Below are 25,000 nucleotides of genomic sequence, written 5' to 3'. Positions count from 1 at the left end.
GTTACTCTGCTTATAACCTTTGTAACAGCTGGAATAAGCCATTTGAAAGCGAACATTAACACAAAGTTAGATGTAATAAAATAAAAACTCCATGACAATTGTACTGTGGGGGGCAGTGCCACAAAACTCATGAATATTAATTATGTTATGCACAGTAAAATATTCTTTTAAATGACCTATTTTGATAAACAGTCATTTTGACCGATTCAAGCACTCAAATAAATATTTCACATCATTTAGTAATTTCACCTCTACAGCTGCCACTATCAGTCTTGGGATTTTGTTATTCAGTAGATGAACACATAGATAAGCACTTTAAGAACATGACTGACTGGTCTGGTGGTGACTTTTTGCCTCTAGTTTTCTGGGGTTCTGGGTTCTAATTCACCCTAGGGGTTGCATAGACTAGTTTACTACAACTAACCAGGTCGATGCTGTCAGCCTTTAGTCGATTAGTCTCTCTCCACATGATTTATAAAAGGCATTTGTAGGAAATACAGCAGGTGTGAAGCCCGGTTGCTCTGCACTGAAAAGGCACTGTGGCTACACTGTGTGTGAAGGCACTGTGGCACTGTGGCTACACTGTGGCAGTTATAGATGTGATTGTGACAGATCACTAGTTCTCTCATGAAGGAGGAAGCAGGAGCCAGGTAAACAATCCAACGTAAATCTTTTATTCAAGCACTTGTCAGTGTAACACAAAGGTTTGCTTTTCAGCACAACATAAAGGAACACATAGATAAACTCGGCTGCATGCATCTCTCTCTCTCTCTCCCCCCACCGGCAGTCTGGACCTGCCACACCTGCCCATGACCCAAGTGGAAGCCCAGATACCCTACTTCCACCTACCAAATTGTGCACTTCTTTAGGTTTGCCATGAGTCCCGCCCATCTCAATGACCTCAGGACAGCCCTCAGATGCTGCAGGTGCTGCTGCCAATCATTACTGAAAATGATGATGTCATCTAGATAGGCAGTGGCGTAAACAGTGTGCTGTGTAAGGATTCTGTCCATGAGCCGCTGAAACATAGCCGGGGCCCCGAACAAACCGAACAGAAGAGTCACAAATTGGTGAAATCCGAACAATGTGGAAAATGCCATCTTTTCACAGGACATGGGAGTTAAGGGGATCTGCCAATATCCCTTCGTCAAATCCAATGTCGAATAAAAGCGAGCTGCGCCTAACCGATCAAGCAGTACATCAATCCGAGGCATCAAGTATGCATCAAACATAGACATCGCAATGACTTTTCTATAATCCACACAGAATCGTACCGAGCCGTCACTCTTCGGAAACAGCACCACCAGGCTGGTCCAGTTACTGTGGGATTCTTCTATTACCCCCATATCCAGCATGGACTTTAATTCTTCCCAAACCACTTCCTTTTTGTGCTCAGGTAATCGGTAGGGACGACTACGTACCACTACCCCTGGGGTCGTTTCAATATGGTGCTCTATGAGATTTGTATGACCAGGAAGATGCGAGAACACGTCGGATAATTCTTCTTGCAACCTGGCAACCTCCGTGACTTGGGATGGTGAGCGGTGGTCTCCACAAGTGACCGGGGTGACTCGATCAGTGGCTTTTAAGTTCACCTCTGGCCCGAGCTCCTCCCTCTCAGGAACCACCGTTGCCAAAGTCACACCAAGGACCACCTCTCTCCACGGATTTAGGAGTTTGAGGTGATAAATCTGACGTGCTCCGCCTCTTCGTTTCACACCATAATTGATTTCCCCAACTCGCCGTGTGACCTCAAAGGGTCCTTGCCACTTGGCGAGTAATTTAGAGCTAGATGTGTTGAACAATACAAGGACTTTATCTCCCGGTGTAAATTCCTGTAGTCGAGTACCCCTATTATACAGCCGGATTTGACGCTCTTGAGCCTGGAGAAAATTCTCCTGTGTTAATTGACCCAGTGTGTGGAGTTTTGTTCTCAGGTCAAGAATGTACTGAATTTCGTTTTTGCTGTTTGAAGGTCAATCCTCCCAATTTTCCCATAGGACGTCAACAATAATTCAAATGGGGAGAACCCCGTGGAGGCTTGCGGGACCTCTCGACCTGCAAATAATAGGGGCTCGAGCCACTTGTCCCAATTTCGAGTGTCCTCTTGCACGAACTTATGAATCATATTCTTCAGGGTCTGATTAAATTGTTCGACCAAGCCGTCCGTTTGGGGGTTGTAATGCTGGTATGAATTGATTTAACCCTTAATAATTGGTACAGTTTGCGTAGTGAACCTGACATAAATGTAGTTCCCTGATCAGTGAGCATTTCTTTTGGAATCCCCACTCGGGAGATAATTCTGAAGACTTGCCTCCGCAACACTTCACGCTGAGATGTGGCACAAAGGTACTGCTTCCAGATTTTGCGTTGCGTAGTCCACCAGAACCAACACAAAGCAATGCCCGCGTGCCATCCGCTTTAATGGCCCGACGATGTCCATACTAATTCTTTTGAAGGGGACCTCAATTAACGGAATGGCGCTCTTGGGGTGGTCGGCGGATTCACCAGTTAACATTCACGGCATGCTACACACCACCTGCGAACATCCCCGTGAATGTCCGGCCGACAGAAACGGGCAATTGGGTTGAATCCTCCTTTGTCCAAGTGTCCTGCGTCACTCGATACAACCGATCCTTGATAATCAAAAAATATGGATATGCGAGCGCAATGTCTGGCTGGAGGCGCTGACCATCAATCACTCTCACTTGCGTCTGCTTCAGAGGAAAATCCCCTGCAGCGAATCCTCTAAGGGACTTTCCCCTCCCTTACGTCGTCCTGACCTGGAGCTGACGTAGACGGCCCTGACACCGCCTCCCCAGTCAGCAAATCACACACCACACACCAATGCACTTTGTTGCATGACCCATGGTTAAATAGTTGTATTATTATTATTATTATTTGCAATATCACAAACGCAAGCAGCCTTGTGCCACAGGTAATCAGATTTTTTGTTCATTAATGTTTTCATTAATACTGTGAAGCTCTGTTGTGCAGGATTTTATTTGACCAAAAATAAAATAGCATTTTATTTTTGTAAAACATATTTTATATATATAATAATATATATATTATTTTTTATTAAAACTGTATCAATTTGATTAAACACCATTTGATCATAACATTTAATTAAAACATTTAACATGGAATTCAGAAAAATTAAAACGGAAAACGCATAATTTTTAGTACTTTTAATCGTCATTTTCTGTGTAATTTCATCAAAAATCTGAGGCTTTTTATTTGTTGATTATAGTTTTGATTTAGTATCGATACTGAGATACCAGGGCTGGTATCGTACCGAAGCCAACATTTTGGTATCAGAGCAATCCTAGATGACAGTGATTAGATGATGCTGGCCATTACTTTGAATCAGAATTAATTATGATAATTTCTGATGTAATGTCTGTAACATATCAAACACATGAATAACCAACACTCCTGGAAACATCATAAACAAATTGATAAAAAATAATCTGACTTTCTATAGCTTGATATTATTTAAAATTTCACAACTTAGTCCCGCTGTCCACATATGTGGACATTAATTTTAGGAAAACGAATTGTTCTAAAAATAAAATAAATAAATAAATAAATAATGATTACATTTATTAGGTGCTATTAGTCACGCTCGGGTCTCAGGAGGTTAAATTATATGTGTGTATATATATATATATATATATACACCTTTGTCCTGTCCTGCTGGAAAAACAACCCTCAGGGTTGGGGAACATCAGAGGAGGAAGCGAGTTTTATTCCAGGATAACCTTGTATGCGGCTTGATTCATGCGTCCTTCACTAACACCATTCTCTGTTGACCTCTCTCATCAACAAGGTGTTTCCGTCCACAGAACTGCCGCTCACTGGATGTTTTTTGTTTTTGGCACCATTCTGAGTAAATTCTAGAGACTGTTGTGTGTGAAAATCCCAGAAATACTCAAACCAGCCCGTCTGGCACCAGCAATCATCCATGCGATTATCTAATCAGCCAATCGTGTGGCTGCAGTGCAGTGCATAAAATCATGCAGATACGGGTCAGGAGCTTCAGTTAATATTCACATCAACCATCAGAATGGGGAAAAAATTTGATCTCAGTGATTTGGACCATGGCATGATTGTTGAAAGGCTTCCTTGCTGAGCAGCCTTTCAGGTTATGTCGATATAGGACTCATTTTACTGTGGATATAGATACTTGTCTACCTGTTTCCTCCAGCATCTTCACAAGGTCCTTTGCTGTTGTTCTGGGATTGATTTGCACTTTTCGCACCAAACTACGTTCATCTCTAGGAGACAGAATGCGTCTCCTTCCTGAGCGGTGTGATGGCTGTGTGGTCCCATGGGGTTTATACTTGCGTACTATTGTTTGTACAGATGAACGTGGTACCTTCAGGTGTTTGGAAATTGCTCCCAAGGATGAACCAGACTTGTGGAGGTCCACAGTTATTTTTCTGAGGTCTTGGCTGATTTCTTTTGATTTTCCCATGATGTCAAGCAAAGAGACACTGAGTTTGAAGGTAGGCCTTAAAATACATCCACAGGTACACCTCCAATTCAGTACACCTCCTATCAGAAGCTAATTGTCTAATTGTCTAAAGGCTTGACATCATTTTCTGGAATTTTCCAAGCTGCTTAAAGGCACAGTTAACTTAGTGTATGTAAACTTCTGACCCACTGGAATTGTGATATAGTCAATTAAAAGTGAAACAATCTGTCTGTAAACAATTGTTGGAAAAATTACTCGTGTCATGCACAAAGCAGATGTCCTAAACGACTTTTTAATGACTTCAACCTAAGTGTATGTACACTTCTGAATTCAACTGTATATTTATATTTGTTTGTTTTAAGTCAATCTCTATGGCTCTCCACTACTGCTCATTCTTTAATACATGATGAAAGAGAAACATTAAAGAATGTTGGCAAACAAGGAATTTTATTCTGAGTGTTAATACACAAATATATATGAAATAAGTTGGTTTTCCTTCACTTCTGAAATGCTGTTCATTGCCTTTAATACATTCAATTCCTTTGACACGTACATACATATGACACAACATTGGATATTCTAGGAAGAAGGATTAACAGGTGTTCATTTAGAGTGCAACCTGCTCTTGATAGACTAGTCTGTTTTCGGGAGGATATATTAAATGATTCGTTACCATCTTATTTTGTTCCTTTAGACTTACCTGAGTGGTTCATTTGAGACAAAAGCAGCCTGCCAAAAAACAAACAAAATCAACACAACAAAGACAAACAACACATATGATCATGTAATTGTGATTACATTTACAAGCAACAACAATAAAAAAGCAGGACTATATCAGTTCATCAAGGTTACTACTATTGATGAGTCAGAGACAAAAAACAACTGACAAAAACAAAAACCAAATGAACTGAAAATCCCACAGACATGCCGTCCTTAACTTCACAATATCAGTGCAGTGGGATCTCTCAGCTCATTACAAAGCAGCGCAGAGGTGACGGAGCTCTCTGAAGTTATTACATGATATTTCAGAGAATCCAGCAGATGCTGGATACGTGCCAGCCAACCACAACAGTTAGTGTCAATCTTCCTCAGGACAATATCCCCCCAATCCCACTTCCCAATCCTCAGGCAGAATGTTCTCCTCAAGATGAGACCACCAATGAGATGTTCTAGATGATATCTGGACATTGTTGAGACTGAGATTTACTCTGATACAGCTGCACATCACACTTCACATGATACTGAGGTGGTCCAGAAATGACTGACACCTTTAATTCACCTCTCCTCTCATCACTGCTGCATTAAAACATTAAGTGTACATTAAGTGTTTACGCAGACATTAAGGAGGAATGTAGTGAAGAGAATGGACCTTATTCACAGCAGTGCCATCTTTAATATTTGACGGGAATGAAAACGAGACTACGAGGAATAGACGTACAGTCTCTTTAATGGGTTGTGTAGTTGTTTAAAGTGTTTTGGATCATTCCACTGTCGAAACACTGAAATTTTGATTATCAACCAGTCTCATTGGTGTTAAAGGACTGAAAGGAATATTTAGTGTAAATAATTTCGCGTCCGGCTACACTATCAGTAGTGGGTCCCTTCTGCCTTGGTATGGTCCACTTGATTTAAGATGCGCAGTAAAAACTCAGTGGTCCGAGACCCCCTTCATCATTCAGTCATCAGGTATGGGAGTGTTGCAGTTACCGTGGTAGATATGGACTGGTCCGTCACAATGGTAGTAGAGCTGGAATACGTCTCCGTACCCATGTTCCCTCCACCAGGTACACAGCTGTCGGTTCCAGCCGCAGGCCAGCGGGTAAAACAGTTCCCCGTGCTCCATTCCGATCATGGTGAAGAAATCCTGATCGCCCAGGTGCCCTCGGAAGTGGTACTTCTCTGCAAGTCGGGCCACTCGCTCGGGCTCCAGCAGCTGATTGTATAAGGTGGAGCGACGCATGGCATCAAGATCCAGAAGCATTACTCCACTGTTGAAGCCGGGCAAACCATCTGGTGGTGGGTCTCCCACACGGGACTTAGGATTTTCTTTGCGGTACTGCCAGAATGTATGCCTATAACACAGAGAAGAAATTTGAGGAACTAATTTTTATCCCAAAATTCTTAACCCCAAGTCTTGAACCTTCAGTACCACATGAACGATGCCATTCTGTGTACTTGCGGGACAATAAAACAGGTGAATCCCATAGACTTACATTGAAGGAGAGGCTTGAGTCAGATCTAGAAAGCAGAATATCACAGAGACTTGAAGGTAGACTCTTTTGACAGTAAACAACCACCTAGAAACCACCCAGAACCCCTTAGCACTGTGGCGGTGATTACTGCATGGTCAACATTTTCACATTCACATTTTCTTGAGATTTCTAGTGTTATTACTGCATTACTTGTGGACAAAAATATGACTCTGTCCATGTTTTTGTGCTCAGGTTAAACCATTTCTGCCAATAAAGCTGTTTTTATCCTTAGAATTCATAACTGTGCTGACAATAGTGCCATTTCAAAAAATTAAGAGACTAGTTTATTGAAGAATAGTGCAAGTGTGCACAAAATATAAGAGGAAAATAGTTCATGAGTAGGATAATAAATCAAGGCCACATCTACACTAATACTTTTTCGTTTGAAAATGCATCTTTTTCTGCACGTTTTGGCCGTCCGTCCACATTGAGACGGTGCTTTTGACAGTGTGGACAGGGAAGATGGCGATATCTACAAACAATGACATATTTGTTGTCATGTGATGCAGTCATGTGATCCATTCAACCCAAAACAATCAAGATGGCGGTCCATGTTGTAGCAGTGTTATTGTGCCTGTTATTCACTTTGAGATAAATGTTACTCTGCACAACCTTCACAATGCATTCCTTCATATGTGACACAAAGTTAACTCGAGGACAATAGCGTTTAAGACCGTACATGGAACAGCGATTTTCGCATGCGCAGTAAGGGGATTTAAGAGTTTTCAGAAGTTTTAGTGTGAACTTTTGGAAAACACTTCAAAACAGCAGTGTGGATGGAGAGCATTTCGAAAACGCCATTTTCAAATGTATCCGGATTAATGTGGACGTAGCCAAAGGTTACATTTTTTAACATTACTTAACTAAATAAGTTAACATGAACTAACAATGAATAATACTTTTACAGCTCTTATTTATCTTAGTTAATGTTAATTTCAACATTCCCTAATTAACTTTTATCATTAAAAGTTGTAAACGTTCACATTAGTTCAAGGAACATTCCAGTTCAATACGAGTTAATCTCACTCGACAGCATTTGTGTCATAATATTGATTACCACAGAAATGTATGTCGACTCGTTCCTCCTTTTCTTTAATAAAAGCACAAATGTGTGTTCCAGTGAGACACTTACAATGGAAGTCAATGGGGTCAATTTTTGGAGGTTTAAAGACAGAAATGTGAAGTTTATAATTTTATAAAAGCACTTACATTAATTCTTCTGTTAAAACTCATGTATTATTTTAGCTGTAAAGTTGTTTATATCAACATTTTGGGGTTTACAGTGTTACATCGTCATGGCAACAAAGTTGTAAAATTGTCTCTAACTTTCCACAGATGTGGTTAGTAAGTGATTTGATCACAGTAAAATCATGTTAACACACATATTGTTTATGTCTTGTGTCTATACTTTTGAAACAGTGAGTATTTTAATGTTTACAGATTGACCCCATTGACTTCCATTGTAAGAGTCTCACTGGAACACATATTTGTGCTTTTATTAAAGAAAAGGAGGGACGAGTCGTAATTAATTTTTGTGGTAATCAACATTATGACACAAATACTGTCGATTGAGATTAACTCGTATTAAACCCGGAATATTACCTTACGTCCCTACGCACTAACATTAACTTACAAAATACAATTGTATATTCAGATAATAACCAAGATTAATGTATGCTGTTAAAAATGAATGTTTATGGTTAGTTCATGATACCTATGTTATCGTAAAGTGTTACCATAAAATAATTTTTTTCTTTTCAGTTTCCTCATCTGGACTAAAACAGAGCCAGAATCATCAGTTCTCCTCTAGTGATGAACAATGACACTGTTATAATGGTTTAAAACTGCATCTAATAACTAAAATATCTCCTCTGGTGAAATGAAGGTAAGTCAGACTGGAAACTGGAAGATTACATCCTTGTGAGACAATAAAGTGACCGGAATATACGCTTGAGGTGAACTCAACTTATCGACTGTGGCGTGCAGAAAATCCTGACAATCTCTGGCATGTTTTTGGAGTGAACAGTAACCTTGAGCTGATCCCAATTTATCAGTTGCTGCACGCCGGCTGGTGAAGTCCATAACACACACTGCAATATGAAGGTTATTCAAAGTAGCTTTGAAGTCAATGCCTCCTGCAGAGCAATTCTCTGAGGTTTTCCAGAAGTTCAGAGATGCTCTCCTCATCTCCTTCTCTCAAAAAAAAAAAAAACCTCAAACTGGGGAGGAAACAACAAAGAGCTTTCTGAAGCTGCTGCCCCTCGACTGTTCACTTGAAAGATGAAGAACAGAACCAGAGAGAATGACACAAACATGAAGCTTTTATCTTTCTCCTAGAGATTCTGATTCAGAGGAGCATCTCAGAGAGAAAGATTGCCGGAGTGAACAGGAGCGCACAGGTAAACACACAGAAAACCACACCAGACTGGATCTCAGAGGGTTGAGTAATGATCGGTGCTGTAATGAAAGAAGTTTGACTGCTTTCTGCTTCTCTAAGAAGTCTCATGAAAGAAACTTCCATCCTGTTTTTGATTAGAAGATTGTGCTGTGTACTTTCTCCTGATTTGTTTATTAAAATGCAGAGAACTTAAATGTAAATGATGCCAGAATTTTCCTTTTGGGTGAACTATCTCTTCAATCCAATCACTAAAAAGGAAAAATGACAAAAAGAGCACAAGAAGAACAAGAATGATCAAAAACAAGAGTGTCTGACAGCAGTGACGGGTTAAGACGGATGCCTCACAGCGTGCCCACACTGGAGGAGAGAGTGGCACTAAAGGTCACTCCCATTATTATCAACAGCACTGGCAGTGTGCTTTTTACATTCATTTTCATTACTGGCTTATACCACATAATTATTCTCCCTCCCCAGAGCAGCATTATTTATTATTATATGGGAATTAATAACACATGTAAAATGAGTTATATGACAAAGTGTTTGACATTTTTCTGTTACTGGCATAAAAAAATAGCTATTTGTAAAAAAGTGGGCAAATGCCTGTTAGGCCTTTGTGTGTCAGAATATTTAGGCCACTGTCATATTAAATATTCATGAGGCAAAAAATGTAGCATTTAAGATGTAAGGGCATGACTGAGACACTCTGGATAAGGATGTGTGCATGCCCTAATCACAGAAGATGCCAATTACAGCAGAGCTATTACAGGACACAATTTGTGAAAACAGGGTCTGTTTTAGAGGAGAAACAGCAGGTGACACCACACAAATGTGCATCAGCAGTGTGGGCTGTACAGCTAGTACAGTAAAATGAGAAAAGAAATGCTTTAATAGATGGTTCTAAAGTGCTGCATCAACAACACATTTCAAGACAATCACTGTCAGACATTAAATCCTCTGCTGTGAGCAATGTTCCCGTATTTGTGCGGTGTTTAGAGTGATTAAAATCTTTTGCTGAATCTGTCTGACACTGCATAAATAAATAACTGCAGCAAAATGTGTCGTGAACTAGATGTGTACCCGCGTTATCTTGCAGTTCTGCACTTTTGCACTTGAGACTCCCAAGCTCTCTGTTTACATTGACGTGCATCGTTCTGCGTTCATTATGTGCATAAGCGGTTTTGTGCCGCTCTGTATTGAAGCCTAGAAATGTATTAAAACATGCTAGCAACATGCTAAACATGCTAGCAACACCTAGCAACATTCTAAAACATGCTAGCGACATGCTAGCACCACCTAGCTATGTGGTAAAACATGCTTACAATGCTTAGCAACATGCTAGCAACACCTAGTTTCATGCTAAACATGCTAGCAATATGCTAGCAATGCCTAACTACATGTTAAAAATGCTAACACCAGGGGGCCTGGGTAGCTCAGTGAGTATTGACGCTGACTACCACCCCTGGAGTCACGAGTTCGAATCCAGGGTGTGCTGAGTGACTCCAGCCAGGTCTCCTAAGCAACCAAATTGGCCCGGTTGCTAGGGAGGGTAGAGTCACATGGGGTAACCTCCTCATGGTCGCTATAATGTGGTTCTCACTCTCGGTGGGGCGCGTGGTGAGTTGTGCGTGGATGCCATGGAGAATAGCGTTGGCCTCCACATGCGCTACGTCTTCGCGGTAATGCACTCAGCAAGCCACGTGATAAGATGCGCGGACTGACGGTCTAAGAGGAGGAGGCAACTGAGATTCGTCCTCCGCCACCCGGATTGAGGCGAGTCACTACGCCACCACGAGGACTTAGCGCACATTGGGAATTGGGCATTCCAAATTGGGGAGAAAGAGGGGAGAAAAAAATAAAAAATGCTAGCACCACCTAGCAACATGCTAAAACATGCTAGCAACATGCTAACACCACCTAGCTACGTGGTAAAACATGCTTACAATGCCTAGCAACATGCTAGCATTGCCTAGCAACATGCTAAAACATGCAGCAACACCTAGCAACATGCTAAAACATGCAGCAACACCTAGCAACATGCTAAAACATGCTAGTACTGCCTAACTACATGCTAAACTAATCTATCTATCTATCTGCCTGTCTGTAAAACTCCAAGCTTTTTTAAGGCTTTTTCGAGCCAACATGAAGTTTGTGTACAATCTTTTCAATCTAGTTTTTTTCTATGATAGTTTTGTTCAATAAGATTTTATAGTTATTTAGCCTATTTATTTGTTGCATAACTGTTAGTAAACATGTTCAAATGTTAACTTAGTGTACATATATCCCTCTGAAATGCATCTCATCGGGGTCACGTGAAAATAACAGGCCTAATTATACATTATTATCTTTAACTCCGACTAGTCGACTAGTGGTTCAAACAACCGTCTGACTAGTCGATTATGGAAATTAGTAGATTTTCATATCCCTAGTATATACATACTTAATGCTTATGCTGCGAGATGCTAATAAGAGAGAAACACATAGTAAAGACACAACTGCCAAAGACCTCCACTTTTGGGGGCCGTTCACTCCAAATGTGTCCGTCTTCTTCCATGAAAGTATGTGCAAGACGGACATCTTTGACTGTTGCCATTTTTTCAACGTCTCGTGCAGTAACGATGTATTATTTTAGTTGCGGTGTCAATTAAAAGGATAATCAGCCTTTAAAATACGTCTTGACACACCCGCCTTCAGTTATTCACTGTGTCTGTTTTAGCTCAAGAATGCAACCGGTCTGAACGGGCCGTAAGTCATCGTCAGTGCTTGGCACACATCCAAAATACGAATGCTCATTTTAGCATTCAAATGTGCATTTTTATCTTAAATTCGACAAATATTTGAATTTTCATTTGACAGCCTTAGTGGGCTGAGAAAACAGATTGGCACAAACTACTTCTCCCTGACTCCATTAACTCCAGAGGAATGTCAGATGGTATCTTCATATTTCATGTCCAGTTTTAGTGTCTTCTTTACGAGTGTCTGTCTGAGAGGATGTACGTGCTCTACAGCACATGATAAACAGCTGACGGCTTTTCAATTCAACACGTAACGGCTCTCACTAAGTGTTTGCTTCAGAAAGGAATGGGCATCTACAGTATAACGGCAGAGAGCCAACAAATCAAGCTGTTGAAACCAGCCTGAGCCGGACTGCTGATCTTAACAGGTTTGCGCTGGTCTCTTAGCCTGAGCATCTGGCACAAATTACATCATTTATTTGATAATTTCATCATTACACCTTTTTTGTGTGTGCCTGTTTTACCGTCCTGCAGCAGGAGAAAATGGTAAGTGTGAACTGTTAGTAAAGGGTCTGCAGTACAAACACTGAAGGACTACTTACACACTGAAGTCCTCACATCAAAGTACGAGTAATAGTAACAGCTTACTTAATGGCCTTGACAACCACCACTAATGAGGTCATGACCTCCACTGCCTCTCAACAGCCAACAGGTCCAATGGGTGTTTATACATGAACTATGTAAACCAACACATTTACTTCAAACTATGTCATCTGAGTTTCAAACTGTCATTCTGTATAATATTTCAATAATAGTAAAAATTATCATCTGCATTTCAGGGAAGAGCCCGGGAAATGACAGCATCATGATTTTGTTTGTCATGATTGGTTTCTCATGTCAAGAACCAAAACAAAATAATTGCTGTAGGGTTTTGAACTGATGCATCTCCACACTCTATGCTCGTGTATTTAACGCCTGCTCCTTTATTAAAATCATGATCAATGCAAATGAATGTGCTTTCTGGGACACCTACCGTGAAAAGGATAGGGACAGAAATGAAAATAAACACCTATTAATGCATTCAGTGAAACGGAATGAGGGACTTTGACAAAAACACTGTGAAGAGGCGGCGATGTACATTGATATTCAGATTTGTATTCCACAACAGATGTTTATTATATTTCTCTGTTGACCTCGACAGATAAACACTCATTTTAAGACAACATTTTAGTATGCTAATCAGAATCAGAATTGACTTTATTGCCAAGTAAGTTTTCACATACAAGGAATTTGCTTTGGTGTTTGATGCATACAATAACAATAAACAATAAAGAATAAACATAGTAAGATAAATAATAAACTATATTTAAGATACAATATATAGATAAAAAGTAAACTGACTGGTTTTAATAAAGGAGCTGTACAGTTGTGCAAAATATGTGCAGTTGTGTAGGGATGTGCAATATATGTGCAGAATATGAACCACAGAATGTGAAAATGTTCACTGTTCACAGTTCACAGAAAAGTTCACAGTTTGAGTATAATAAAAAGTGCAATAGACCAGATAAATGTTCTTTACGTTGATGCAAGACAGATGTGGAAACTATGTTAATGTAACGTGTAGTGTATATGGAGGTGGGATTAGAGACAGCGTCAGGGGGGTCCTAGGCCTTGTTTATGAGGGCAATAATGGAAAATAAAGGTGTTGGTGAACGTTTTATACTCCTCTTCCTCTAGAGAATTTTGCTCATACAGTGAAACATAAGGAATCCATATTTTCTTGTATTAGTTGAGGAGTGTTAATTTTTGAAAGGTGCCACAAATATTGCCTGTAGTGCTGCATTACGGCTGTAAAGAACACAGACACAAATCACATTTTCTCTTACAGCTGCACTTAAAGCTGAAGTGTGTCTTTTCTTTGTCACCAAACAGAACTGTTTTCAAACAGATTTCTCAAACACGCCCCCTGTCTTCCATTAATGCTACGAAGGGTGCTCACGAGCGCCCCCTTTGCGCCCTTCGGCTGAACCCGCATCAGTGCGAGCTCCACAGTGGACTAATACCCAACAATCACCGCTGCTGATCCTCTTGATCAATCACAGCGGACTACTACCCAACAGTCACCGCTGTTGATCCTCTCGATCAATCACAGCGGACTACTACCCAACAGTCACCGCTGTTGATCCTCTCGATCAATCACAGCGGACTACTACCCAACAGTCACCGCTGTTGATCCTCTCGATCAATCACAGCGGACTACTACCCAACAGTCACCGCTGTTGATCCTCTCGATCAATCACTGTGGACTACTACCCAACAGTCACCGCTGTTGATCCTCTCGATCAATCACAGCGGACTACTACCCAACAGTCACCGCTGTTGATCCTCTCGATCAATCACAGCGGACTACTACCCAACAGTCACCGCTGCTGATCCTCTCGACAATCACTGTGGACTACTACCCAACAGTCACCGCTGTTGATCCTCTCGATCAATCACAGCGGACTACTACCCAACAGTCACCGCTGTTGATCCTCTCGATCAATCACAGCAGACTAGTACCCAACAGTCACCGCTGTTGATCCTCTCGATCAATCACAGCGGACTACTACCCAACAGTCACCGCTGTTGATCCTCTCGATCAATCACAGCAGACTACTACCCAACAGTCACCGCTGTTGATCCTCTCGATCAATCACAGCAGACTAGTACCCAACAGTCACCGCTGTTGATCCTCTCGATCAATCACAGCGGACTACTACCCAACAGTCACCGCTGTTGATCCTCTCGATCAATCACAGCGGACTACTACCCAACAGTCACCGCTGTTGATCCTCTCGATCAATCACAGCAGACTAGTACCCAACAGTCACCGCTGTTGATCCTCTCGATCAATCACAGCGGACTACTACCCAACAGTCACCGCTGTTGATCCTCTCGATCAATCACAGCAGACTAGTACCCAACAGTCACCGCTGTTGATCCTCTCGATCAATCACAGCGGACCACTACCCAACAGTCACCGCTGCTGATCCTCTCGATCAATCACAGTGAACTACTACCCAACAGTCACCGCTGCTGATCCTCTCGACAATCACTGTGGACTACTACCCAACATTCACTGCTGCTGATCCTCCCAACCAACCACAGTGGACTAGTACCCAAAAGTCACCGCTGCTGATCCTCTCGATCAATCACAGCGGACCACTACCCAACAGTCACCGCTGCTGATCCTCTCGATCAATCACAGCGGACTACTACCCAACAGTCACCGCTGCTGATCCTCTCGACCAATCACAGCGGACTACTACCCAACAGTCACCGCTGCTGATCCTCTCGATCAATCACAGCGGACCACTACCCAACAGTCACCGCTGCTGATCCTCTCGACCAATCACAGCGGACTACTACCCAACAGTCACCGCTGCTGATCCTCTTGACCAATCACAGCGGACTACTACCCAACAGTCACCGCTGCTGATCCTCTCGATCAATCACAGCGGACTACTACCCAACAGTCACCGCTGCTGATCCTCTCGATCAATCACAGCGGACTACTACCCAACAGTCACCGCTGTTGATCCTCTCGATCAATCACAGCGGACTACTACCCAACAATCACCGCTGCTGATCCTCTCGACAATCACTGTGGACTACTACCCAACAGTCACCGCTGTTGATCCTCTCGATCAATCACAGCGGACTACTACACAACAGTCACCGCTGCTGATCCTCTCGACCAATCACAGCGGACTACTACCCAACAGTCACCGACTACTACCCAACACTCACCGCTGTTGATCCTCTCAATCATAATAATTTATAAAACTCTGTGTATATGAAAAACGTCATGTACGAAAATGCCGTTATCTGATTGAAGTCTTGAAGTCTGTCCCAAATGCACATGTATATAACTCATGCCCCCTCATGGACTTGAGTGCCCCATAGTGCCCCATCGGTCTGCACTCACTTACGTCACCAAAGTCTGCACTCAAAGGAGGACCGCAAGGGCTTAGGGTGCCATTTGGGACAGGGCCTTACTGTGCCGGGCTGTTCAAACAAAGAGCAACATCATGAAAGTGCCACAGAGTCAGTCTTGCACTTCTCAGCTGATCCTCTTGATCAATCACAGTGGACTAGTACCCAACAGTCACCGCTGCTTTTATATTCAAAGTCTTCTGAAGCCATACAATAACTTTGTGTGAGGAGAGAAATTATATTTTGTTAAAACTGTGGTTCTCACGCATGTTGGATCCGAACATGGGGGCTCCAGTTTGAATATGTGGAATAACTAATTAGATTTGAAAGCTCCAGGGCAGAGGAAGCTTTTCAGTAAATAATGATTTGGAGCTTGACAGACGTGGTTACTGTTACTGGAAAAGAGCTGCGTGAAGATTCTTAAAAATTTGAGTTTGAAAAAAACAGTTTGAAACAACAAGATGGTGAATAAATAATGACAAAACATTTATTTTTGGATGAACTATCCCTTTAGAGTCAAGACTCAATACAATCAGCTTGTACTAAAAATAAGAATCTCAAAGAATCGAACAAAAATCCAACGCAAATGCTGCTTTTACTCTAAAACAACAAACTTTGATAATAAAAGTGGCTGGAAATCCCCACAGAGAACATGAACAGAATCTGGAAGAGGATCTTATGCAATGAGACTCTGAAATATATTAAACGGTGCTCTGAGACACCACTGAATTTTAATGTCTCATCAAGGATTTTATTGGTGAAGTCAACCTCTGAACGAGGTCACGGGAAACCCTCTCCATCAACACTGAACTCTGGTGTCAGAGTGGGACAGAAGAAGAGAACGATTCGAGAGGAAGAGAGAGAGACACACAGGAAAAACAGGGTGAAACTGTGCTACTTCTGCCTGAAAGCTCATTCTGAGATTAAATCAAGGCATAAAACAAGCGATATGTGCTAGGTCATTATTTCCATAATAACATTCTTTGAACACATACAGTACGACTCATATCTGTCTTAGTCTTTCATGATGCAGGGGGATTGATATCTGCAGATGTGCAAACTATTTTTCTTCATACAAAAAGAAGAAATTATCATTCTCTCATCATTTACTCACCCGAATGGCATCCCAAACTCGTAAGACTTTCTTTCTTCTACAGACACAAACAAGGATATTTTGATAGAGATTTGAGGTGTTTATATATACAGTGCATTCAGAGAGTATTCATACCTTTTCATTTTTTTGTTGCAGTCTTACGCTAAAATGCTTAAAAAAAAAAAAAATTCCACATCAATCTACACTCCATACCCCATAATGACAAAGCAAAAACCAGATTTTTGGTAACTTTGCAAATTTATTAAAAAGAAAAAACTGAAATATCACATTGACATAAGTATTCAGACCCTTTGCTATGACACTTGAGATTTAGCTCAGGTGCATCCCATTTCTCTGGATCATCTTTGAGATGTTTCTACACTTTGATTGGAGTCCACCTGTGGCAAATTCAATTGATTGGACATGATTTGGAAAGGCACACACCTGTCTATATAAGGTCTTACAGCTGAAAATGCATATCAGAGCAAAAACCAAGCCATGAGGTCAAAGGAACTGCCTGCAGAGCTCAGAGACAGGATTGTGTCGAGGCACAGATCTGGGGAACGCTACAAAAACATTTCTGGCTGCATTGAAGGTTCCCAAGAGCACAGTGGCCTCCATAATTCTTAAATGGAAGAAGTTTGGGACAACCAGGACTCTTCCTAGAGCTGGCCGACTGGCCAAACTGAGCGATTGGGGGAGAAGGGCCTTGGTAAGAGAGGTGACCAAGAACCCAATGGTCACTCTGGTTGAGCTCCAGAGATCATGTGTGGAGATGGGAGAAACTTGCAGAAGGACAATCATCACTGCAACACTCCACCGATCTGGACTTTATGGCAGAGTGGCCAGACGGAAGCCCCTCCTCAGTGCAAGACACATAAAAATGCACCTAAAGGACTCTCAGACTGTGAGAAACAAGATTCTCTGGTCTGATGAAATGAAGACTGAACTGTTTGGCCTCAACTGCAAGTATCATGTCTGGAGGAAACCATGCACCGCTCATCACCTGTGCAATACCATCCCAACGGTGAAGCATGATGGTGGCAGCATCATGCTGTGGGGGTGTTTTTCAGTGGCAGGGACTGGGGGACTGGTCAGGGTTGAAGGAAAGCTGAATGCAGCAAAATACAGAGATATCCTTAATGAAAACCTGGTTCAGAGTGCTCAGGACCTCAGACTGGGCTGAAGGTTCACCTTCCAACAGGCACCGCTCATCACCTGCGCAATACCATCCCAACGGTGAAGCATGGTGGTGGTAGCATCATGCTGTGTCAACCGAAGGTTCACCTTCCAACAGGATAATGACCCTAAACACACAGTCAAGACAACGAAAGAGTGGCTTAGGGACAACTCTGTGAATGTTCTTGAGTGGCCCAGCCAGAGCCCGGACTTGAACCCAATTGAACATCTCTGTAGAGACCTGAAAATGTCTGTCCACCGACAGTCCCCATCCAACCTGACAGAACTTGAGAGGATCTGCAGAGAAGAATGGCAGAAAATCCCCAAATCCAGGTGTGCAAAGCTTGTTGCATCATACCCAAAAAGACTTGAGACTGTAATCGCTGCCAGAGGTGCTTCAACTAAGTACTGAGTTAAGGGTCTGTATACTTATGTTAATGTGATATTTCAGTTTTTTCTTTTTAATAAATTTGCAAAGTTACCAAAAATCTGGTTTTTGCTTTGTCATTATGGGGTATGGAGTGTAGATTGATGTGAATAAAATAATTTAAAGCATTTTAGTATAAGGCTGCAACATAACAAAATGTGGAAAAAAATGAAGGAGTCTGAATACATTCTGAATGAACTGTATACAATACAAGTCAATGGGGTCCAACAGAGGGCTGTATGCGCTTCAGTAGGGCTGGGTATTAATACAGATTTCCTGATTCAATTCCAATTCACACACTCATGATTCGATTGACTCCAATCCTAATTTGATATTGATTCATATTTCTGCTAAAATGTCAATTTTGCTTACATATAAAATAAATTCCCTTTCAGCTAATACTCCTAATTTTAAAGGAAACTTTTAGGTACAATTCAAAAATATTAATTTTACAAGTTACATTTTATCATTAGTTTTTCATCAGATTGGTCACATTTTAGCTTTTGAAAAATGTTTACATTCATTCTATCAATGAATGTCTTGAAATTACATATATTATGTTGCATATATACAGTATTTTTGTGAAATTTTTATTGTTTACTTACAAAATTTGTACTTTTTACAAAGAACACGTGCTTAATCGGTACTGTCTTTTTACGACTAGTGGCATCAGCCAATAAGCGCATATAACGAGAAGACATACATGATTTCTTTAGCGTATCCATGTGTGATTATAATTAAATGTTTTGGTAACACTTTCTATAAAGCCCATATTTATAACACATTATAAATGCATTTTACTACATTCATAATGTCTCAAAATACACTTTATAATATGTTATAACTTCTCATGAATAGTTATAACTACAATTATAATACATTATAAGACTTCCCCTATTCATAGTTATACTTTATATTATAATGCATTATAACAAATAACACGCATAACTATTATATACATTACAAATATATATTATGCATTAGAACTTCTGCAGATAAAATGAAATGTTGTTTGTGTTATAATGCATTATACTCTATCTCATTATTAAATGGCAGTTATCAAACCGCTTAAGAAGCCACAGCTTGATCCTGGAGAATTGGCTAATTATAGACTGATTTCAAATCTCCTGTTTATGTTGAAAACACTAGAAATGTAGTATCCTCACAACTATGTTCATTTCTACTGAGAAATAGTATATATGAACAATTTCAGTCAGGATTTAGACCCCATCACAGTACAGAGACTGCACTTATCAGAGTTACTAATGACTTGCTCTTATCATCTGATCATGGCTGCATTTCTCTTCTAGTGCTTTTAGATCTTAGTGCTGCCTTCGACACCATAGATCACGACATTCTCTTGAATAGGCTGGAGAATTATGTTGGCATTAGTGGACTTGCATTAGCATGGTTTAGGTCCTATTTATCAGACCGCTACCACTTTATCTGTGTAAAGGAGGAATTGTCAAATCAAACAAAAGTTAAGTATGGAGTGCCACAGGGATCAGTTTTAGGGCCTCTGCGTTTCTCCTAATATATGTTTCCCTGGGAGATATTATCAGGAATCATGGAATAAGTTTCCACTGTTATGCTGACGATACCCAACTTTATATTTCCTCGAAACCTGATGAGATTTCACAATTCTCCAAATTAGCAGAGTGTATCAATGACATCGAAGATTGGATGGCCAGAAATTTCCTTGTACTCAATTCCGACAAAACAGAGGTACTAATTATTGGACCAAACATCTCTAAAAATAAGTCACTAAAATATAATTTGACTCTTGATGGATGTACTGTTACATCGTCTTGAACAGTGAAGAATTTAGTTGTTATATTTGATACCAATCTGTCCTTTAAAAATCAAATTTCCAATGTTTGTAGAACAGCATTCTTCCACCTCAGAAATATTGCTAAATTACAACACATGCTCTCTGTTGCTGATGCCGAAAAACTAATTCATGCGTTCATGACCTCAAGATTAGATTATTGTAATGCATTACTGGGAGGATGTCCAGCAAGATCAATAAATAAACTTCAATTAGTTCAAAATGCAGCAGACAGAGTGCTGACTAGAACCAAGAAATATGATCATATTAGCCTCATTTTATCATCGTTACATTGGCTACCTGTTAAATTTCATATTAATTTTAAAATACTGTTAACTACATACAAAGCTTTGAATGGTCTAGCTCCACAGTATTTAAGTGACCTTCTGAGACACTATATTCCATCATGTTCATTACGATCACAAAATTCTGGCCTGTGAATAGTTCCTAGAATATTAAATCCACAAAAGGAGGTAGATCCTTTTCATATTTGGCTCCTAAACTATGGAATAGTCTCCCTAACACTGTTCAGGATGCAGACACACTCACTCAGTTTAAGTCTAGACTAAAGACTCATATATTTATTTAGTGTGGCAGCGGGGGCGTGGTCGAGCATCCGTCCGGAGAGAGAGAAAGCGGTAAGGGCGCTTGCACCTGAGCTAGATTATGTGTAACACCTGTCTCTAATGCCAGTGAGCATGGGGAGAGCGGCATATAAACAGCCACACCACCAGCAGAGAGAGAGTCTGGCACAAAGAAGGCCACGGTGCTCCTGAAGCTGTTTTACATTCAGATATACACCTAATTTATCCATCAACTCACAAATAGGCTGCATTAGTTAGGTCTGCTGGAACCAGAAACATCCATCATGATCTATAACTCTGCATAAAATTTAATGGCATCTATGCTAATATTATTCTATGTGTTTCCATGTCTCAACCTCAGGACTCCTATCCCGAGGTTACCAGAACCGGCCAGATCCAGCTCCGTTCCTGCTTGGTGTCGGACTCCACTGTTATGTGTTCTGAGTGATGACGACTAAATGCAGCCGGTGCTAGACAGACATCACTTCAGTCTATTACGATGGACTTCAGAGGATGAACTGATGCCAACTCCAACCATAAGACATGGGATACTTCATATGCCACTGCCTGAACCTTGGACTTAGGATAGACCTCACCGAACCTCACCGGAATGACCTGCAGGTTGAACTGTGATGCACCTCATTGATCTCTGACTGCATCATCTTTGTCTATTGATGGACTACACTCTTATAATGGAATACATAGACTATCAATTAATTACCAACAAAAGCCTTCATCAGCCAACTAACAAAGGACAATGCATCTGTGTGAACTTCTGCAGTTAATCCAGGATGAACTTCAAAGACATTAATCATTAATCTTACAGTTAAAAAAAAATCTATTTTTTTAAACACTGGCCCTTAACACTTAGGCTACTTAATTTCCAAATTTTAAACCATGACTTGCACTATACATAAGTAATATTGTCATTATATTCATGTTGTTTAGTCAGAGGGGAACTGGCCCCCACAGTGAGTCTGGTTTCTCCCAAGATTATTTTTCTCCATTAATCAACATCTTATGGAGTTTTATGTTCCTCACCACAGTCAGCTTCAGCTTGCACACTGGGGTTATAAATACAGTTATTATTTAACTATTTAATTAATTATTTTTATACACAATTTACAGTCATATTTAATCAAACTACACAATGATGACTCTAAGACTTTATAGATATTACAGTTTCATTTTCTTTTAATGCATGATTTTCTGTAAAGCCGCTTTGAAACGATGTGTGTTGTGAAAAGTGCTATACAAATAAAAATGACTTGACTATTATAATGTATTATAATTGTGGTTATAATTATTTATGAGAAGTTATAACATATTATAAGGTGTATTATGAGACTTTATTAATGCATTATAATGCCTTTACAATGCATTATAAATATAGACTTCGTAGAAAGTGTTACCAATGTTTCTTTTTGGTTTCTCAACAACTGACTGTAAAGAACAGAAAGGGTATTAAAAGAGACATTATTCAGTGACATATCCGTGGATCTCGTTTTTGGACACAGAACGAGTTAAACCAAACTTTACTCAACACACTTTACTCTGTGCTAATAACTTCTCTATTATACTACTCAATCAATACTGAGTGAAATATGAACATTTACCAGTCAGTGGCAAATCATAGATATTTTTAGTTGCATAGTGCGAGATTGGGTTGCACATGCGAGTGATTTACTTGAATCGAGATCGTTCAAACGAAGATCACGATGCATCAGAAAATGTATATTTTTACCCACCCCTATGCTTCAGAAGACATCGATTAAACCACCGGAGTCATATGGATTACCTTTATGACTCCTTTATATCTTTTTGTAGCTTGAAAGTGTTTTGACCCCATTGACTTGTATTGCATGGATATATTCACATCATATCTCCAACAAAATATCTTCATTTGTGTTCCACAGAAGAAAGAAAGTCACACGAGTTTGAGATGTCATAAGGATGAGTAAATGATGAGTGAATGATCATCGTTGGTTGAACAGTAATTCACTTTTGATTAAGCTAAAGCAGTTCAATGATGTAATACACACAGACTCTTGAATAGGAGGAAAAAAGAAAGTGACACTTCATGGAATCTGACTTTTCTATATTTCAAGTTGAAGAAGGTCTGACAGACAGATGGAGCAGTCGGACTTGAATTTGAATAAGACCACTATAGAAAACCTGAACAAGATTATAGTTTCATGAACCACTCATCTCTCAGTGTTTCAACATTGTTCTTTCAGAAAAACAGCTTAAAACTAATTCTGTGAACAGGATTTAAAGGTAACCAGGGGTGAAGCACTAGAATTAAAACTTAGCTAAACAAAGTTGCATTAACATGTTGTTTCTTGCACCAAACATTAATAAAAAGTAAATTCTAATTCTAAAATTCTAAAGCAGGAATTCCAGTTATCGTGTGAGCAGACTGACCGCCACACATGGCCGGATTGATAATAAATGAAGTCCAGCTGAAGTAGATTTGTCTAATGCTTGTGCAAACACTGCAGAATTCCTCAGTCTGATGCTTCCATACCTTGCTGGGAAAACAATCTCTCTAAAGTAAAGAGTATCTATAAAGTGCATTTAACCCATTTCTCCTGAGTTCAGCGATGTTTAGAATGATTAATTCCAGAACTAAATAAATGTGCAGAACTTAAAGAGCTTATGATAATGACTGAAGTTTGTAACTTGATGTTGGTGCACTTCACAAAACAGTGAAGCACAGAATATCCTAAAGAACTCAAGTATAATATATGGATGCAAGATGATGATGATCGGGCGTGCACATATTTGCTCTGACAACCAACAGAATACTAGGCTTGGGTATCACCAGGCACCTCACGATACGATACGTATTACACTATACACGTCACGCTTCCATATATTGTGATACATCACAATATTATAATCTGATTAAATTACAAATCAATACCAATTTCAATTCCAATTCATTTGGGTATATTTCAGTTATATACTGTATCTGATGAAGAGCCTGTAGCTCGAAACATCTCGTTTTTGACTACTGGTGAACTCATTAAATTGATTTGGAAGTAACAACAATAGTGTTTTCATTAATGAGAGAGACTCAAAAGGTTTTATCTCATCTGTGCTATGAGTGATTAGAATTAAATGTTTATTTTTGTGAGACAAATAGTAGAGTGGCACCTTTCTTTTATTCATCAGGGATTGACTGGATTATGAAAAATGGCATTATATACTTGAATAAGAGTTAAACAGCGACTAGTTAACATTACCCAGTAGCCTGCACGGTCTAAGTGATGGCAGTGGAAAAGGGAATTAATTCAGAAAAAGAGGAAGTTCTTTGGAATGAATCAGGAATATGCAAAATGGAAGTAAATTGGGTCCATTTTGGTTTCATGTGGACTTTAATGAATGGTCCACTTCCATCTTTCTCTGGCCACAGATGTTTGGGTTAAAACACACAGATCTCTCTGTTGTTTACACACAGATCTCGCAAATACTGAACATGTTTTCATACATTCTTGTGCCGGTTGAACACGTGGTGTCCTGTTTCCCCGAGACATTTGCTTACAAACAGTCTTAACATCCTGACCCGACATGTTTGTGTTTGGAACAGGATGTGCACACAATGAAGAACACAAAAACCCACATTCCAGTCCAACTTCTGTCAGACACCAAAGTCTCCATCATATCAGAACTGCGATCTGTGTATCTGTGTATCGCACTGTGCCAAAACTCAATCATTACCATTGAACCGACACTTTTATACAAAGAGACTTACAATAGGGCTGCACAATTAATCATGTATTATTTCAGATTGTGATTAGTGGCTTCTGCAATTAATAAAACGTGAAAATTGAGTCAAAAGTTTCCATTTACAAAGTCAAAAACATGATGTTAAGTGCATCTTTCTCAAAGAAACAATGGTGAAGGTCCCTCAAGAGCCTTGAACCCAAAACTGTTTGGTTCTCAGCCCAGATACTAAACCACTAAACACTTACACCCACTGACATTCTTAAATGATGAAGCAGTAATTATATGGGCTTTCACAGAATTACAGTATTTGTTTGTCT

The 25,000-nt window shown here is 40.1% G+C and overlaps 1 protein-coding gene across 3 annotated transcripts in view; it reads right to left on the bottom strand.

Annotated features, from left to right (window-relative positions):
- Window positions 1-4,908: 4,908 nt before the first annotated feature.
- The window catches only part of LOC127425914 (xyloside xylosyltransferase 1-like), a 54,027-nt gene continuing 33,935 nt past the window's right edge, over window positions 4,909-25,000 (bottom strand). For all 3 annotated transcript variants that reach the window (XM_051672231.1, XM_051672230.1, XM_051672232.1), the window contains one exon: window positions 4,909-6,552. In XM_051672231.1, the coding sequence (XP_051528191.1) occupies window positions 6,156-6,552 (397 nt within the window). In that variant the 3' untranslated portion in view covers window positions 4,909-6,155. The remainder of the gene's footprint in view (window positions 6,553-25,000) is intronic.

Source organism: Myxocyprinus asiaticus, chromosome 35 (assembly GCF_019703515.2).
Source record: "Myxocyprinus asiaticus isolate MX2 ecotype Aquarium Trade chromosome 35, UBuf_Myxa_2, whole genome shotgun sequence".
In the NCBI taxonomy this organism is placed as follows: domain Eukaryota; kingdom Metazoa; phylum Chordata; class Actinopteri; order Cypriniformes; family Catostomidae; genus Myxocyprinus; species Myxocyprinus asiaticus.
The sequence above is the reverse complement of the archived record's forward strand: the minus strand, read 5'-3'. Positions and strand labels throughout refer to the sequence as shown.